This window comes from Medicago sativa, chromosome 7 (assembly GCF_051527215.1).
Source record: "Medicago sativa cultivar Bolivia chromosome 7, Bolivia_mono, whole genome shotgun sequence".
Lineage (NCBI taxonomy): Eukaryota > Viridiplantae > Streptophyta > Magnoliopsida > Fabales > Fabaceae > Medicago > Medicago sativa.
The window spans coordinates 73,435,124-73,454,497 of NC_140755.1; the positions used below are offsets into that span (position 1 = coordinate 73,435,124).

The following is a 19,374-nucleotide window of genomic DNA, read 5'->3' on the forward strand; positions in this document are numbered from 1 at the left end:
CTTGCACCTTAGAGTTTTTAGGTGGGTGCAAGTTAACAGCCCCCATATATATATATATATAGGGTTATGATAGAAGACACCTTTTATGAAGGTGTCTTTTATCAAGTTACTCATTGAGCATTTGCGAAAAGACACCAACTTACTTTTAGGAAGGTGTCTTTTATCAAAGTTATAACTAAAAAGTGAAAATCACACCTTAAGGTGTGACTTGATAAAAGACACCACCAAAGGGTGGCTTGTAACATAACCCATATATATATATATATATATATATATCAAAACTGTAAAAGGTAAAATAGTAGGAATTTTGAAAAGCACGGGGGCATCAAATAATTTTATTTTATTTTTGAATTAGGTAATTGGTCAATGTGGTAAATTATTTTATTGCTATAGGATCAACTTTAGGGCTGCTCTCCAGCCCAAAGAAAATATCTTTAGGGCTCATCTACCCAAACCCTATATTTTGCAAATCACACCATATTTTCTACAAAATAGCTAAAATAATACTGTCTCTAAAAAACATCTCACACCCTGCAGCAGCAGTGTTTCAACTTTTGGAAATTGATTTGTGGAGGTGAAGTAAGCTAGTGGAGGTGATGATTTTGTGTTGGATGTCTGATAAAACTGGACATGATAGAATTAAGAGTGACATCATTAAAGAGGAAGTTAGGGTAGCACATATAGTAGAAAAGAAGCTTAGGTGGTTTGTGCATGTAGAGAGAAGACTTTAAAGATGATGTAGTAAGAAGAGTAGATTAAATAGAGGATAGTCAAATTAAAAGAGGTAAACAAATATCTGAAAAAACTATGCGAGAAATTATTATGAAAGATTTAAAGATTAATAAGTTGAATCCAAATTAATAAGTTGAATCCAAATATAATATAATTGATGATTATAGCGTAATTTGACCAACCAACCCCAGTTTTTTTTTTTTGAAGAAGCTAAATAGCCCACCTAAATTGGCACCGGAGAGAATCGAACCTGAGACCTTGCGGAGGAGCATACTCCCAAGACCCAAGCCAATACCACCAGGCCAACCCAAGTGGGTTCCAACCAACCCCAGTTAATTCTATAAGGCTTGGTTGTTGGAAATTGATTTGCGAAGATTTTTTTTTTATACTTCAATAGTAATTTTCAAGTATTCATTTTCTTTTTTACTTTTCGATTTACAATTAAATGTCAGAAGACAAAAATTTTGTTTTAGAATGAAAACATATGAATATCAAGGAATTCAACAAAAAAATGAATTTGAAATCAATTGAAACTCCCAAATTTATACATTTGATAAATAGAAGCTAATTAAATATCAGTGTTTATAAGTTCGATTTTTGATATGAACCGACTCAACCATCAAAATTGTAAACAAATTTGCAAATGTTAGTAAAGCCCAATAATAACAATGATTGAATGTTGGTGTATTTGTTTGTATGGTTTCCCAGAAATGACTAAGAAAATTGCTCTTCTCCCAACTAAAATGCCGCGCACCAATTTAACCTAACAAATTCCCTCTAAAATGCAGCAATCCCTAGTATTTCTCCTCACTGATGAGCTTTTCATTCCTATCATGTTGTGTCATCGTTTGTATATATCTATTGTTTCTGTAGATTTATTTTTTTTGCAAGTTGTTGTACACTTATTTAATATGTTTACAAACAGAATACCCTAATTTCCATGCAAACTCGGCTACCCTAATTTCCATGCAAACTCAGCTATATATAGCAAACCCTAAACCATGTTTCTCTCAACAAAAAAAAAACCTAAACCGTGGTAAATTACACAGACAACAGAAGAATAATATATTTTGATATTTTGATTTTTGCAAATGGAAGGACGTGACCTTACAACCTTCCTCTCATACCACTGCTTTACTGGTATTCTAATTTAACATGCATTTTATCGATATGCATATTTTTTGAGAAATGGAATATACTTTTTGCGTTTTTTGTTTTTAGTTTGAGATGTTTACACCAATTTTGGCAGTCTTCCTTCTACAGCAAAGTAGCAATGCCCATTATTTAAGAGACTCAACATCAAAATTGGAATGAAGGTAGCCAATGGATTCTATATTATGTATCTTTTTTGTTAATCGTATTCTACTGTTGTTTTTTTTTTTGTTGAAAACATTAATCGCATTCTAATTGATAACTAAATAAAACTAATCCCCTTAAATGCTAACTCTTGGAGCAGAAAGGATGAGCAGGAAAGAAACAATAAGTGCAATGAAGTAGTAATTTATGTTAATTTTTCTTTTAGATTTTTCTATTCTATTTTATTTTTGAACCCTGTATTTGCTTTTTGTTTTGCTAATTTTTTTTCTTTGTTTTAATTAATTTTCTTGCATTCTTTTTGTAGACAGTGCACTTTTGAAAGATGTTCACATTGGATAACATCCATGACTAGGGAAATATGTAAGGTTAAACTTTATATTGGACTGGAAATGATTTACTGATATAAGAGATACCATCAAAGACATGATGTTTGTGTAGGGATGTTATTAAAGAGCCCAACAGATAGTCAATTTGATACCTATATATGACACTCTAAAAATACAGTCAATTTAATACTTATATAAGACACTTTATAAAAAAAACCGTGCATCGCACGGGTCGAATTCTAGTATTTGCGAACTTTTGCTTCGCGAGATATAGCACCGCTAGAAGAAAAATTCTATAAATATGAGTCAACAGTGGACATCATTATCTTAGTTGGCACATGACACGTAATATCTCAAGACGAACACTAATATATTTTTTTTTGTTACAAGGCAAAGAATTAACAACAGAAACAAGACATAAAAAACAAGGAAGAAGGAGATAACTACTCTCTAGAGTAGAGGGTTCCAACTGCATCTATCATAAGGAGATCCAACTTCCAAGAGATCAGCCGAAGGGAAGGTATGGTAGACCAGCTCAGTATTCGAGTTAGCTCCAAGTTTGGCAAAGAAGTCCGCACAATGATTTCCCTCTCGAAGAGTATGACAAACAATTACATTACTTTGCCCAATTAAATCTTTCACATCTTGAATCAAAATAGCATAAACATGATATCTCATAGTCGGCCCCTTGGGGAGGTTGATGCAATGCAAGGAGTCGGTGTAACAAACAAGCTCAATTATATTCATGCTTTTTGCCAAAAAAGGCCCCTGATAGATAGCGTAAAGGTCAACATACAATATGTCGGAAGAGTCATTAATGTAGCCAGAAAAACCAAATAAATAATATCCTGCACTATTTCGGATAATTACACCAAAACCTGCTCTCACGTGTGCTCCCAGACAACCACCATCGACATTAAAAATGTCACATGAGTGATTATCATTATTCCACCTAATGAATCTATCAACCTGATAAATTTGAGATGAATTTGAGAAATATTTGTGAAGCAAAGATTGAAGGAATCTACCATACTATAAATATTGTAAAGAGGGGCGACTGAGAGTCTAGGTCTCGTTGCTAAGATACATGAGATTTTGATGACGCCAAACCCACCAAATAGTGACCATAAAGATAAAAGAATGGTGGCCCGAAGGACCCTCCTCCAACCAGTGACTCACCTCCATGTCTAAGAAGAAATTCTCATCATGAATGAAATATATACTATAGGACGGAGATAGTCAAAGTCATTCCCTCAACGTTGTGAGTGTGTGTGGTTGAACTTGATATACACATGCTATAGCAATTTTATGTTCCCACACTTGTCAATGTGAATTAACCTCAAAGCTAAAGAAGATGACACAAGCTCTGCTACTGAATATTGACATAATCTATTAATCAAGAAGATGACACAAGCTCTGCTACCTTCACATGTCACCCAACCGTAAGAACAATGTCAGCAACAACAGTGGTCCACGTGTCATGTGAACTTCATGTCCACGTGTCAAATATACAAGACAAGACCCACTTTTTCTCAAGCTCACCACTCAAAAAACCTTCATAAGACACTTTGCAATTTGCATTCCCACTAAAAATGGCACTCAATTGAACCAACAGAATTTGATGGAATTGGTCCCACATTAATATCTTGGTCACCCACGCTCAAAGTCAAATTCAGCCCTTTAAACAATAAACATAATTCACTTTCAAAACTTAACCCTACATAAATGCTAATCTATCTGTATTTGAATACTATAATTTGTGAGTTTAGCTTAATTAAATATTTCGTACACAACCTTTTTGTTATTTCACCATATTTTTAAGACTACTTTAGTACATATTAATTCCACTCATGTAGGATAAGACCATGCTAGTAGATATATTTAAGACAATATGACCTTGGTCAAATTTTCTTATAAACTGTTAAATCATTATTAGTCACCCATTTAATAATAGATTACTTTTTTTTTTTGAGGGAAGAGTACATTACTTATTCAGTTTAAAAAGTATGTGTTTTTTGTCAAGAAAATATGGTTGTTTTTTTGAATATGAAACAACAATGATTACATGATTGTTTGAAGAAATTTAGTGACAGAGATAATCAAGCCTATATTAATTAAAATTATTTAATATTTAACAATAACATAAATTTGGTGAAGGTCTCTTAAATACCAAATTCTTTTCAGGAAAATATAGATAACATCAATGCAACAAAATTAGCAATTTCATTAATGCTATTCAATGTCATTTACTCACATAAAAAACTCTCACATGGGCACAATCTCAGTGGAACGTTACTTTATTTTCTAATTTCTACCTCCATAATAAAGTTGATATAAATAACATTAATAATGCAAAGAGAAAAAAAAAATTCAAATAAAATTTTCTTGTACAACCCCCCATCACATGATGAATTGATTCATTTGCAATTGTTTAAGGCAATTTAGCAACATCATGATTACCTTTTCCTTCACATTACAAACCCATCTTCAAAAATTATCTACTACTATTAGTTCCAAAGCTAAAAAAAATAAAAATTACTAATGAATATTATTTTTCTTTTCATTGTTCTTTTGTTCAATTATGCATTTTCTGAATCAAGTGTTGGTATTGGATACAAACTAATGGTGGCAGTTCCTGCTGAGTACAAATTTGGTTACATAGGTGGAGGTTTTCTTTTGGAGACAAAGACAGTACCAAATTTTAGAGTTGCATTGAGTTTTGAAGGTGTAAATGGGAAATTCTCATGCTCATTGTTGGTTTTTCTTGGAGATGTTAAGGTTTGGGATTCTGGTCATTACTCAAAGTTTTATGTCACTGGAAAATGTTCACTGGAGTTTACTATGGATGGTGATTTAAGGCTTAAAGGTCCTAATGAGATAGTTGGATGGAAAACTGGGACTTCAGGACAAGGTGTTAAGGTAAGGTCCTGTTTGGTTTAGTTTAAATGAATTTATCTACTGACATAAGCACATGTAAGACTTTTTTAGAGAGCTTGTGAAAACAACTTATGATCAGCTGTTTTCGGTTTATTACTATAAGCTCTCTAGGATAGCTTACGAAAACAACTTATTCATCATATGAATAGAATTGAGTATACTTTATCTTAAGCACTTATACAATTAATGCTTATGCTACAAATAGTTAATTAAGTTTTTTATCACAGCCAATTGAGCTGCATTGCATAGAGACTCATACATGAGAATTGTAAATTGTTGCATTGACTTATTCGAAGCAGATATTGAAAATATTAAGGATAGGTAATCTTGTATTATGCATAGATTATAGATATACTGATATATAGTCAATGGAAAATGGTAATTAGTAATTACACAAACTATCATTTCACATAAACTTCATAGTAAATGACAAACCATGTAAGCGCATAATGTTTGTTTGAAATGATTTATCTGAGATTATCTACTACAATAAATCCTTGTGAGATAGCTGGAGAGAGCTTTGAAAAGAGCTTATGATATGTTCTTAAGCTGTTTTCAACTTATTTCCATAAGCTCTTTAGAATAGATAACGACATAGTCATATGAAAACAATTTAACCTTATTTTATCTTTTATTATAAAAATAGCTTACACGTTAGCACTTATATGATAATCTCTTATGGCATAAGTGCTTAATTAACTGGATTATCATAATAAATTAAGTGCATTGCATAGAGACTAATAGATGAGTTGTTACATTGACTCATTTGAAGCAGAGATTGCAAATACTGGACACAGGAAACCTTGTGCTTGTAGATGAATTCAACAATGTGAAATGGCAAAGTTTCAATTTTCCAACTGATGTAATGCTATGGGGCCAGCAACTTGATGTAGCGACTCGATTAACATCGTCTCGAAACAACTCAAGCTTGTTCTATTCATTCGAAATCGAGAACAATAAGATTGCTTTGTATGTGAATTCTGGTAAATCGAGGTATTCTTACTGGAACTTTCAGCCTTCAATGAATAGAAGTATTACATATATTAAGCTAAGTTCAAAAGGGTTGCTATTGTTTGATACAAAATACAAGAAAATTGCACAAATTCCATCTCAAAGTATTCAACCTCTAAAATTTTTAGCATTGAAGAATGAAACAGGAAATTTTGGCCTATATTACTATTCACAAGAGAAACGAAAATTCGAGGCTTCTTTTCAAGCACTTAACAACACATGTGATCTTCCAAATTCTTGTAGACCTTATGGTATATGTACATCTTCCAATACCTGTTCATGTATTCAGATTTTGACAAATGACGAAAAAGGTAGTGCTGATTGTAGTGAAGGATTTTCTGGTGGTTTTTGCAACGGTAAAAAGGCGGAAATGTTGGAAATTGATAATGTAAGTAGTGTGCTCAAAGGTGTTCCTGAAATTGTTAATATTAGCCGAGAAGCGTGTTCGAATTTATGCTTACAGGATTGTAAATGTGCTGCGGCGTTGTATTTTCGGAGTTCACTTGTAGAAGCCGCGAAATGTTATCTTTATAGATTAGTCCTTGGTCTCAAACAGGTAGATAAAGGATCAGGATTTAGTTATATGGTGAAGGTTCCAAAGGGAATTGGTCGAAAACACGAGAGACATAATTTGAAAAGATGGATATTTATAGCAGTAGGAGTTTTTGATGGTCTTATAATTCTTACTCTTGTTGGTGGATTTTGCTACTGGTTGATCAAACGGAGAAGTCGTCGATTGGATTCTGGAGGCAGAAATTCATGAGCAGTTGAAAGTTAAGTTCAGTTTTATTCATCTGTCAAAAAATAAAGAAAAAAAGATACAGAAATAATTTATTTTACATGTATACACAGTTTTGGTTGATTCCAATATTCATAGATCATCCAAGTAATTGAAAATTCTTGATGGTGACAAAATGCTGCATATTTTCAGCTTATACAAAACTTATCAATGATGAAAAAGGATTTATGGACATTTTTTAAATTAGTTGATTTTTTCTAGTTAACTAGGCTAGTTGATTCTCTAATTGAGCCATTCAACCTATGCAGTACAGACACTTCCGATTAAAGACGTGTCTGGTGACTGTCTGACACATTCCGGTGTCGTACAGTGACACATGTATTGACACTTCTCTCATTTGAAATTGCTTCCTAAGAAAGTAAAGTATGTGTTGTAGTCAATAATCTCTAAAACAGAAAGCATTTTGCTGGCACTAGTCTTGTTCTATTTGGTATGTAACAATTGAAGTAAGCAATTGATATTTTGAATTTTCATTACTTGTCCCAAGGGATTTGTTAATAAGTTACTTTTTTAGAAGTAGTATGAAACGCAGATACGGACACAGACACCGGACACGACACATACACTGACATGCCGACTCAGCTATTAATTTGAAAAATATATATAATTCAGTGTAATTACAAGTGTCGGTGTCGGACACGTACACCGACACGACACGTGTTCGACACCGGGACACGCTTAATTCGATGAGTGTCCGTGCTTCATGTATATCATCCTGTTTAGTAAAAAACAACGGATGATAGATTAGTTAACTGATAGTGGATGAACTTAAAACTGATATTAGGTATGTTAGTTTTTTCCAGCAATTCTGACTGTAAGAATTTTTAGAAGGTACGATCACAAATGCATATATCTTCAATTAATACAATATTTCACTCAAGGTTTATGAACAGTGAACAAAATACTTGGTATACTTCTTTTTATTTCTCATGTTGAAAAAACACGGTTAGTAATATGGTTCAAGTAAAAAAAATTAAATAGCATATCTTTTGCAAAACAACTTATGTTTGGAGCCACAAACATATATCTTCTGACGCACAACCAAACAACCTTGGAACACAAGAAACAAAATCTAAACTTGAACAAAAAAAATGCTTAGCATGTGCCACATTATTACGTGGATTCTGAACCTTGTGCTTCCACCCACTTAACTAAATGTGCTTGTAGCAATTACTTTGTTTCATGTGAGTTTAGTACCACTTGTACTTATCACAATTTTATTAATAAAATTATTTTGGCTGTTAAAAAAAACATTGTTTCTTAAAAATTGTCTATATAGAATAATATTGAAAAGCATTCAATCATTTGAAGACTAAGGTTCCCAAAGATATTTTTTGGTGGTGGTCGGGGTTTGAACCCCGGACCTTGCATTGTCCCTACCAACTGAGCTAAGCTCACGAGGACGGTTCCCAAAGGATATATACGGTAGATAGAAATTGGAATAATTTTAAAAAACTTGATTCTCTCCCCTTTCTTCCTCTCTCTCTTCTCTCCTTCTCAAACCCTAGCTGTCACCCCTTTCTTCTTCTTCTTCTTCTTCTTCTTCTTCTTCTTCTTCTTCTTCTTGTCAGAGGGGTGATTTAAGGTCAATTTTGACCCAAAAATCACTCACCGAGTTGTTTTTCCTTCTATCATAATCGAATAAGTTATTTCACATATTTTCTGTTTTTTCGTTTGTTTTTGTGATTTCGTCGTCTCTGAACGACTGTTTGTTTTGATTTCCCGTCTTTGTGCAGTGTGTTTTTAATTTTCCGTCTTAATGCGGTGTTTATTTGATTCAGGTTGAAAGATTAGTTTTGAGCAAGTGCAGATCTGATCAATGACAATGACTTTGGCGTTTTCAACGTTGCAGATCCGGAGACATGAGTATTTCAGAGACTTGAATATAGTCATATTAGTCATATTTGTAGGCATAGATAATTTGCCGTTTTATGCTATTAACATGGATGTTGTGAGTTTGTTCACAGATTCATTCTTTTTGTTTTTAGCGAATTTATATTGTATCGATGTACTCTATCAATTTGAATGAATATGGTTTACTTTTGTCAAAAAAAAAGAAGAAGAATTTGGAATAAGACGCATAGGGGGTTTGTACACATCTATGGTGTTAAAATTAGTCTAATCCATACTCAATTATTTCTTAAGCAACCCCATATTCATCTAATCCCTCAATTGGATTGAAGTCTAATCAAGGCAATCCATATCCTAATCAATCTTTTATAAGGAAGACTGATTGCAGCTGTGACTCATAATATAGTCATTTGTAAATTTAGATTGATCTTATTGTATAGAACCCACAAGTTTAATTAATTGTTTTTGTTCATTTCTTGTATCAACCTTAATTTTCTTAACCTCAAATCAAGATCCAATCTCTGGTTAAAGATAATGTGAAATTGGAATTTGAGTTTTTTCAAATAAAAATCCTCTTACGCCCAACATTGTTGGACTTGGTGCATGGATAAGTAGGCGACTTGAATTAGCGTGTGAGGTGATAATTGCCTCCACTTATAAACAATTATTAATGTCATCTATTAATTGATGTGAGACTCTTTAACAATATTAATATAAATCAAGGTTTTTTTCGGAATGCTTGGAAACTTTGCAGATCTTTTCTATTTATTTTTATAAAGGTCTCTGCAAACAAACCAACACAAAATTCAATTTCTAGATCAAGACTTTTGTTGTGATGATGTCTGAGTTTTTTGTGCTTTAAAAATTCATAATTACTCGGTCCATTGTTTTGATGTTTGAGTTTGTGACCAAGTGTACTTTATAAAGGTCCTGCCATTTAAGGATCTTCACCATTAAAGTTTTAAATTATAAATCAATGGCTAGTTTAACATTTGTTTATCCTAAATGCCACGTTGCATAATATGTATCCAAATTAAACATGATTCCAAGGGAGAACATCAATGATATATGCATGTTCTGGAGTAAGTATAGTAGCACGATAGACACATTCATTGTTCATTTGAATTTTTGCTATCCACATCATTGAGCAACAAATTTCAACAAGAAATTAAAACAGCCAATAATCTTGATGAATTAGTTTTCACCTCTTTCTAATTTCTAGTCACATGTGCAGTAGTAGCCTGTTCTTTTTGCCAAACCTGGCCTAGCATAAATAGCTCATAGATGTTTTACATTGTTAATTAGACTAGGACCAAAAATTTCAACAAGTCAATCCAAAATTAACATTGGTTAAAGATTCATTCTTCTCCAATTTTCATGGGGAAATGCATACTTTTTTCAAAGTGCTTACTCATCCTTCTTGTTTTCTATCAGAAATAATAGACTAGTAATTAACTAATTATATTGCCAATTGTTTAGGAAAAGTGGCCAATCGCTGCAATCACTAACCAGCTACCATTGTTGTTCCTCAACACATATTAATATTACTATATAGCACAATGCTTTGAAAGGTTGCTTTCTCCTATTTTTACATAGGTAAGATTTATGTTGCCATTGGAAAATTGTGCCTAAGTTAACCACAACCAATTAAAATCAACCAAGTGTGTTCTAGTAACTATGTTAAACATATAATTCTAAAAAAATAATAAAAAAAATAAACAATGGACTACACGTGGTGACTAATTTTATTTATTGGTGGGTAACTTACCAACAATTTTCCAAAGACATTATAGAATTTAAGAGGGGATGGATAGCTTACTTGGTTGAGTTAAGCTACAAATTTGAGGGGTTTCAAGTATTAAATAACATAAAAAATAGGTGTAATTGTAAAAAGTGAGAGGGTTCATACGAATCCCCTGAACACAACGTAGCTCCGCCCATGATATCATCTACGCATAAATTTAAAGATTAATATCCTGAGTTTAAAATGATTGTAGTAGATGGAAAAACTCTTTTTCAAGAATTTTAACATAACTAAATTTTTAAGGCCACATTTAAATTAAATTAAGAATCTTTAGTTAAACTAAAAAGAGATCCAAACGCTTCTATCTTACCTAACTGATAAAATTACTTTATGTATGTTGGTAGAAATGATCGTATCAATTAATTTGGTGCAATTATGAGTATTGCTGGCTATGTCCAACATGTGAGGAAAAGAGACAAACCAGTTTTGTACACGATTGGATTAGATAATGTGGAATTTTCCACCTATAACAAGTGTACAAGAACACATGTTCTGTAGTGTTACTAGTATCTCTCCCGTGAACCTGAATGTCACTTACAACTCTCACGTCAGGTATAAGATACAACATATTATGGACTGGCGGAATTTACTTAATTTTTGGATTGTAACCATCCTAGTCTTTGCCTCTCAATTATCAACCCCACATGATTCAGAAATTCATGAAATAGATCAATACATTAATACATATATAGATATAGATGTTATAATATTTAGTTCCCTGTTCTTATTAATATTAAAGTTTGCAGAGTAGTTCTTGTTAATAAAAATGTTAAAGATTAGTTTTTTTTTTTCCTTTCATCTAAATTGTACCCGAAACCTTTAACACTTTTAACATTTAAGGGTTAAGGAGTTAGAGGTCTAAGGTTTAAGTCCTAGCAAAGAGAAAAAACTAACATAACAATTAACAAACAAACATTTAGCTCTAATCAATTGACCGATCTAATCCCGCTAATAAAGTGGGTTTAAATATAATACACAAAGGTATTAGTTAAAAAAAATGTAACTGATGTTTTTTTTTTTTGAGGGAATGTAACTGATGTTTACAAGACAAATCAATATTTTTTACATGATCCATAATGAGACGAATGATCCATAATCTCTCTCTCTCTCTCTCTCTCTCTCTCTCTCTCTCTCTCTCTCTCTCTCTCTATATATATATATATATATATATATATATATATATATATATATATATAAGCATTTAATAATTCCTCGATAACTTTACTTGTGAATAAGATATGTGAATGATGTGTTAATTGTTGAACGTTAGTGAATAATTTTGTTGTTGTTTCGTACTTGGTCATATTAAATCCAACAACATAGCGGATGACTCCAAATTTACTATCCTAGAGCAGACAATATCATGGATGCCTCCAAAAAAATGCACACCTAGGCATGTCTCTAGTGATCAAATTAGGATTGCATGATGAAGATTGTATAATGATTTGTTTACATGTGTCATCCAAGAAAACATTCTAATTAGGTTTGGGTCCTAAAAACCCTAATACCATTCCTATAAAAGGTTAACTTATGACTCATGTCCAATGACATTATCCCTAGACCCTAAAAAAAGGGTTTGTAAGAATACCGCCTCTTAGTGAAGTAGTTGTCGTTCACAATCACTCACTCATTTCTCAAGTCGCAAATCTAGGTCTCACAAGAATCTGTGGTGTCATATGTAGGAATCAAAACTAACAATTTCACCACTATTTTGTTCTAAGACGCATGGCTAACACCAGACACAAATGAGAAGTGGTGAACACCATCATCAATAATCCACAACTCCATCAAGTTGATAAAGAAACTTCGTCATCATAATCATCATCTCTAATAGCTGCCCCAAATCAACCACGAAGCCAAACATGTTCCTCCTTGCGCTTGAGGATTCAATAGATGCCACATTTCATTGAAAGCTAGGAAACGAACAACCACCTTCAAGACATGTTGTTGTTCGCCCAACAACAGTTCCAAGTCATTTCCAAACGAAGTGAGCGTTTAGCTCTTGTTTAGAACAAACATTGTGAACTCATGTTGATCTTAGCTAAGAACCCTAGCTCATACCAATGTGTGATGATCCATCATGAAGAGACGATGTTCTCTGTCCCCAGTAATTTAGCAGCTTCATATCCTCAACGTCTTTGCCCACTACGAATTCATGTTTTTATGAAAATACAAAGCATCTTTATACGACTGTCATTTTGTTAGAGAAGAAATCCAAGCTGACTTGTTTCATCTTATACATGTATTGTCTTCAAAATTTCTTTACTAAGCCTCTTGAACCAACTCCTTTATGTAAAATTAGTTCCATTATCGTATTGTTAAACATACACTCTAGCCTATTCACATATTTTAGAACATTGTGTTTGCATTATGTGGGTGAAAATAGAAAAAACTGTGGCCTATGGAAACATGTAATATCTGCAAACTCCAGACCTAGAAAATTGTTGCCTAAAGTTTTAAGCAACACATTTTCCATTTCTGACTACGGTTTTTGTCGTTACCTAAACTCACTTTTGTTAGTGTCTCCATCTTAAAGAGGCTGTTAAGAGTTAATGAAGTACAATTTTGTTGGTTATTTTTCTGTTTAGCTTTTTTTTAGTCAAGTAATTTAGTAGTTAGAAATTTACCTTTTTAAGGTGAATAAGTGGGGTGTCTGGGGTTTAAATTCCGCCCCTTACACATATTATATAATGTCGCTATCAACTGAATTAGACGACAACTATGATTGTTATTCAACCCTTCACATATACTACAAGTATAAATACCATTGTAACTTATATTCATATCCAATCCAATAATACACATTCATGTGTAATTCAGAATTACACTAATAATTTTTTACGAGATCACCAACAATTTAAATGACCGGAGAAATGGACCTTGACTTCTCGTGAAGTTTGGATTGGGCATCAGCCAAGTCCAAAAGCAATTAAATCAATCATAATTTTGCCTAACACTCTTCAAAACTCTGTCATTATCTTTTGATCAAAGAAAAATAAAAAGACAAACATACGTTTCTGATATATATGCTCCAAATAATATAGATCGTTGTTCTTCTTACAAAATATTAAAGAAAGATAGGAAGGAAATTTCCTCTTACCATCCTCAAGAGAATTGTAGTAGGCGTGGCTCATCTTTACTATTTGGACTTACTATATTTCTTTCATTAAAATATCCAATCATAGAATGATTTTGAGGAAATCCTAGTTAATTTAATTAATGAAGCTAATAGACACGCTAATGCATTCTTGTCTAGAACAGTAATAAGTCATAGAAGAGATTATTAAGCCATGCATGCATAAGTTTTTAGGACATCGCTATCGGTGGTGGAGGCTGGTAATAGTTTAGCAAGGAGACATAATATAAAGAAAAAATAAATTTACTTTTAAAATTAATATATTAAATTTAATAAGTAATAAACAAAAAATCACAATAATTTTTATTGATATAAAGGGTAAATTGTTGCTAGATCTCATGTTGGTGCGGTTCTTGATGCTGCTTAGACCTCTCTCTTTATTCAATAATTTTCTAGAGATGGTTCCTTATTCGATATCTAATTTCATTTTTAGTAGGGATCTTGGAAATTTACACTACAAGAATGTCAAGAACTACCGGCAGACATTTCCGCTGGACTATACCCTCAAATTTTTGGCTCACTTTACTGCATTTGCGGTGGCTTTGGCCCTCACAAATGACATGTGTTGAAAACTGAAATTTAAACAACATTTTATGTGCATTATTGAATTTTACATAGTTGAGTCTTAAATCAGTAGAGTTGTTGTTTTAGAAATTGTCTATAAGCCAACGACTTGGTTATATACAACAACCGCAACTATGACCACATCACCGTTGATGTTGTCTCCTTTGCGCCTCTCTTAGAACTTCATCTTTGAGGTAAAAGACAATGAAAATTTTAGCCTTGTCCACCATCTCGGTCATATCCTCTTGTGACATGGTGGCTGACAACACAACCACACCCATCAGTGCCACTGCGCACATTTGTTGCATCAAAAATACTTTCATCTTCATTATACACAAGATGAATTATTGAATTTTAATCATTAAAATGAAAGTTAAGTAATCAAAATTTAATCATTTAACATCATTAACATTTTAGCTTCTATCCATAAAGATGATGGATAGTTAAGAAATATTGAAAGTTCATTCTATTAGCAACTTTGTCATTTTAGCTTTTACCCATAAAGATCATGGATAGTTAAGCAATCAAAATTCATTCTTCTTATAGTCTAATTGACATTGTAGCTTCTATCCATAAAGGTGATGGTTAATTAAACAATCAAAATTCATTCTTTTTAGCCTACTTGACATTTTTAGTTTATCTTCAAACAAAAAACTGGATGATTAAGCATATATTTTTTTGTCGATTTTTTTTTTTTGACAAACCTTTTTTGTATTTACAAGCTAACAAATGGTGTTGTAAATACATTTCAAGTTTGCTGGAGGCTATTAGATATGTAAAAGTTAATTACATTTTAGTTAAATTAGTTGCTTTAATTTGGATATACAGTAGAAACTCTTTAATTTAATACTCGGTAAATTAATAAACTCTCTAAAATAATAAATTTGTCCGGTCCCGACTTGGGCCAATGTAAAAAATTGAAAAACTCGATAAAATAATAAGATAATAATTTTTCGGGAGATCCCTTTATAATTTTCGGTCCCAAGAAAATCATAAATTAATAATTCATAGAAACTGAAAAAAAATATATTAAGAATACATTGAACACATTTGTTCCTCTTGTTTACATTTACTATACTTCAAAAGTCATTATTGATTTCCAATGCATATGAACACAGTAGTTACTAATTTACGTTGAGTCCCAATGTTCGTTGCAGCGTAATTCTAGGAGGCATAGACTAATTTGCATTTTTGTTTGGTATGTACAGTATAATTACTTAAAAACTCTTTAAATTAATAATTATTAATTTATCGATAAATTAATAACTCTCTAAATTAATAAATTTCTCCGGTCCTGACATTATTAATTTATAGAGTTTTAACTGTATAAGTGTATTACTTGATGCAACTATTTTTTTATAATCAATATTATTTTCCATCTCTAATAGTTATTGAAAGAGGGGACACTATTTCTCAAACCGGAATAAGATTATTTCCAGGTTTCATCAAATTTAAATACATTTTATACCAAAAACAAAAGGATAACCATTTTTCAAGTTATTAATAATAGTCATGAAAATTGTAGGGTCACTTTTGTAAATCACAAGTGAAAAAGAATAATTTGTTGTGGGGAATAATTAGGTAGTCGTCAAGCAAACAAACAAGAGATCACATCACATATTATTAATATTTTGTAAGCTTATTATACATTAGCCATTGCCCTTTATATTATTATATAGAAAAGAAAAAACTGCAAAGCCACCACATATATGGAACCAAAGGGTGAGAAAACCAAAATCAACTAGACAGAAGCTATAAGAAGCTAGCATGGACTCAAGAGATCAAAGAAGAGTGGCTCTCCAACAACTTCGAGATGTCACAAGCTCAACTGCTGTAATTGGTTTATACATATCTATCTCTATCTCTATGAGTTTTATGTGTGAGTTTTTTTGTGGCAAAGAGAATATACATAAAAAAAAAAGTTAAGGGATATTCCAACCCAATAAAGGAGGAGAAGCCAGCATATAACCTAAACGAAGAGCTCAATATTTGTGTGTGTGATATCAATTATCTAGTATATTCACTTTGGCTTAATTCAATTATATTCCAATGAAGACACAATGTTATTACTTATGTTTTTCTTACATGCAAATGTTAATTTTAGTAGAAAATATTGAACTATGGACCTCCTTTAATTAAATTCAAATGGGTAATTGGCAGATGAACAAAGCCTCAATTATTGTGGACGCCTCCAAATACATAGAAGAGTTGAAGCAAAAAGTGGAGGGAATGAACTCTGAGTTAGGAAACGTTGAGTCCTCAACTACTCAAATGGATGAGCAACCTATGGTAGTACTCTATTTCTCTATTTCTCTTCTTTTATATATAACTTGGAGTACCTCTTGTACTCTATTTTTATATTAAAAAAAATCTTTGTTAATTCAAAAAAAAAAAAATGATTGCCACATCTTTTGCGTATTTAGATATATTTATTCATATATATTGTATTTTATTTTATTTTTGTAGGTGAGTGTGAAAACCCTAGAAAAGGGTTTCATGATTAATGTGCTTTTGGAAAAGAATAGCCCTGGTATGCTGGTATCAATACTGGAAGCTTTTGAAGATCTGGGACTTGATGTACTTGATGCTAGGGTTTCTTGTGAAGACACTTTCCAGCTAGAAGCTGTTGGAGGAGATGTAAGACAATAAATATGATTCATTTATCTATCATTTCTCTTAAATCCTTAATCTCTTTATTGCTTTATAAATAATTTTAAGTGACTAGTTAACTAGAATAATTGCATTATCATGATTTTTAAAACCAATATAAAGAAGAGGTTCTTACTGTGTATCATCTCACTTAGTGAGTGTATATATATGTTAAGGAAAAACACGTGTGAGCGTTGTACAATTTTGGTGAGAAAATCTTAATGCTTTTGGAGCTCAAAGGAGTATATAATTCCATCGGGTATATAAATATTGAAGAAGTCTTTCATGGTCACAAATTTTTTTTTTTTTTTTAGGGATGGTCACAAATATTTGGTTATACAATTTGGGTGCAAACACATAAATACACATTAGTATACTCTTTTTTCTTTATAACTTTTTTTAATGACTAACTAAGTATTTTTCATGAATATTGGCATTCCCATTAGTATACCCTTTTCCCATGGTGACAAACCACTTGAAATGACTGATAATAAAAATACAATTATATTTTACAAGTTTGATTTCATTGACTCATTTGAAAGTTAATATTCAAAGTTAAAGTATATATACTTACCAAGAGGAGTATATATAACACTCTCATTTAACACTATTTTTAATACTTTGTTTTTTATTGGTTGAAATTCACATAACTCGACTGCTTGATTGCTTGATGTGAGAGTACGTAATTTTCAAAATGATGAGAGTGAAATTTGCATGATTTAGCTGAATAAGAAACTGTTGTTGCACTAGTGTGCCTCTTTTTAAATTTTATTTATTGGTGAAGAGTGCCCTTGAGCACCTAAAACTCACGTGATTACTTGATTAATTCAATTTGAGTAAGATGGATCTACTAACAAACAAAAATTTGGGAGAAAATTCTATAAAGAAGAAACCATTTATAATTTGATTTAAATGTTTTTTAATAAGAATTTGATTTAAATGTTATTACTTAATTGAGTAGTGCTATTAGAAAGAAGATTTTGTTTTCTCTTTCTCTAATTTTGATTTTTTCTAAGGAGACAAAACTCTCGCAATACCTATTTTTCTTTCATTCGGAATATTTCAATCTGAATCCTTGTATAATAAACTAGCCAACAAAAGAAAGAGCTTGCATTAATTAATTATTATGTTCTTGTCTAAAGGTGTTATATATATATATATATATATATGGGTTATGATAGAAGACACCTTTTATGAAGGTGTCTTTTATCAAGTTACTCTATGAGCATTTGCGAAAAGACACCAACTTACTTTTATGAAGGTGTCTTTTAGCAAAGTTATAACTAAAAAGTGAAAATCACACCTTAAGGCGTGACTTGTTAAAAGACACCACCAAAGGGTGGCTTGTAACAAAACCCTATATATATATATATATATATATATATATATATATATATATATATATATATATATATATATGATGAGGCCAAATTCCCCTCTCATGTGATTCTTGTTGAATATTATTTTATGCAGAGTCATAAGGACGATAGTATCAATGCGCAAGTGGTGAAACAAGCAGTGTTGCAAGCAATCAAGAACACGGACTCATCAAAATGAACGATGCATACTAATAAATCCAGTACACTTTTTTGTCTTGTTTTATAAGCTTCAAATTTGCACATATATATCCAAGTGAAACAATATCCGTGATTCCATCAAATTCTGCCAAAATATATGAGGTGCCTACCACTTCAATGGCCCTTACATAATATTGATATGGCTTGTCATCAGCATCTTATTATGGATAGTTTGGAAAAGGAATGAATGGCACACATTTTACAAGTTTCAAGTTATGGTAGTAACATTTTGTATTTTAGTGGGTGGGGAAGTGATATGCCCGTTAATGTATGGGTATATCGTCGTAATAAAAAGAATATCGTATCTATAGGGACGTGTGAATCTCAATTATAGAGTTCATCATTACAATGTACACTTCCATTGCATGAGAGAACTCTTAAAAATATCATTTGTCCTTTTGCAAGAACAAAGGGTGTGCCTTATCAACATATTCCCATGGTTTCTATGTATGTAAGATCCATTGCACCTTATTACATGTTACATCCTAGAAACTTTTAGGTTATTCTCATGCTTCAAGACATTTGTCTTGTATTTCCATCAACCTATTGCCTTTCAACAAAGTGATTGTCTAAGATTTCGAATTTAATAATAATTCAACTCTTTAGATATCAACTTTCGTTACTTCATTGATACCAAAGATTTGAATGATTATAGCCATATGATTGTTTGA

At 31.9% G+C, this 19,374-nt stretch overlaps 2 protein-coding genes across 6 annotated transcripts; both read left to right on the forward strand.

Moving 5' to 3' along the window:
* Positions 1 to 4,745: 4,745 nt before the first annotated feature.
* On the forward strand, positions 4,746 to 7,327 carry LOC146908308 (D-mannose binding lectin protein with Apple-like carbohydrate-binding domain-containing protein). Its single transcript, XM_085727705.1, has 2 exons — positions 4,746 to 5,294; positions 6,088 to 7,327. The coding sequence occupies exons 1-2, from the start codon at positions 4,917 to 4,919 to the stop codon at positions 7,084 to 7,086; spliced, it is 1,377 nt and encodes a 458-aa protein (XP_085583831.1). The 5' UTR covers positions 4,746 to 4,916; the 3' UTR covers positions 7,087 to 7,327.
* Positions 7,328 to 16,137: 8,810 nt separating this feature from the next.
* Positions 16,138 to 19,114, forward strand: LOC146908309 (transcription factor SCREAM2-like). Of its 5 annotated transcripts, none has more exons than XM_085730910.1 (4): positions 16,138 to 16,310; positions 16,638 to 16,766; positions 16,944 to 17,114; positions 18,600 to 19,114. In XM_085730910.1, the coding sequence occupies exons 1-4, from the start codon at positions 16,245 to 16,247 to the stop codon at positions 18,681 to 18,683; spliced, it is 450 nt and encodes a 149-aa protein (XP_085587036.1). In that variant the 5' UTR covers positions 16,138 to 16,244; the 3' UTR covers positions 18,684 to 19,114. The 5 variants fall into 5 exon arrangements, with proteins under 5 accessions (XP_085587036.1, XP_085587040.1, XP_085587038.1 ...); XM_085730914.1 differs by having other exon boundaries at positions 16,178 to 16,317; XM_085730912.1 differs by having other exon boundaries at positions 16,194 to 16,491.
* The last annotated feature ends 260 nt before the right edge of the window (positions 19,115 to 19,374 follow it).

Coding starts and splice junctions, on each gene's coding strand:
- LOC146908309 (XM_085730910.1), top strand. CDS start 16,245: ATGGACTCAAGAGATCAAAGAAGAGTGGCTCTCCAACAACTTCGAGAT. Junction 16,767..16,943: donor AAATGGATGAGCAACCTATG/GTAGTACTCTAT, acceptor TTATTTTTGTAG/GTGAGTGTGAAAACCCTAGA. Junction 17,115..18,599: donor TAGAAGCTGTTGGAGGAGAT/GTAAGACAATAA, acceptor TATTTTATGCAG/AGTCATAAGGACGATAGTAT.
- LOC146908308 (XM_085727705.1), top strand. CDS start 4,917: ATGAATATTATTTTTCTTTTCATTGTTCTTTTGTTCAATTATGCATTT. Junction 5,295..6,087: donor CTTCAGGACAAGGTGTTAAG/GTAAGGTCCTGT, acceptor CATTTGAAGCAG/AGATTGCAAATACTGGACAC.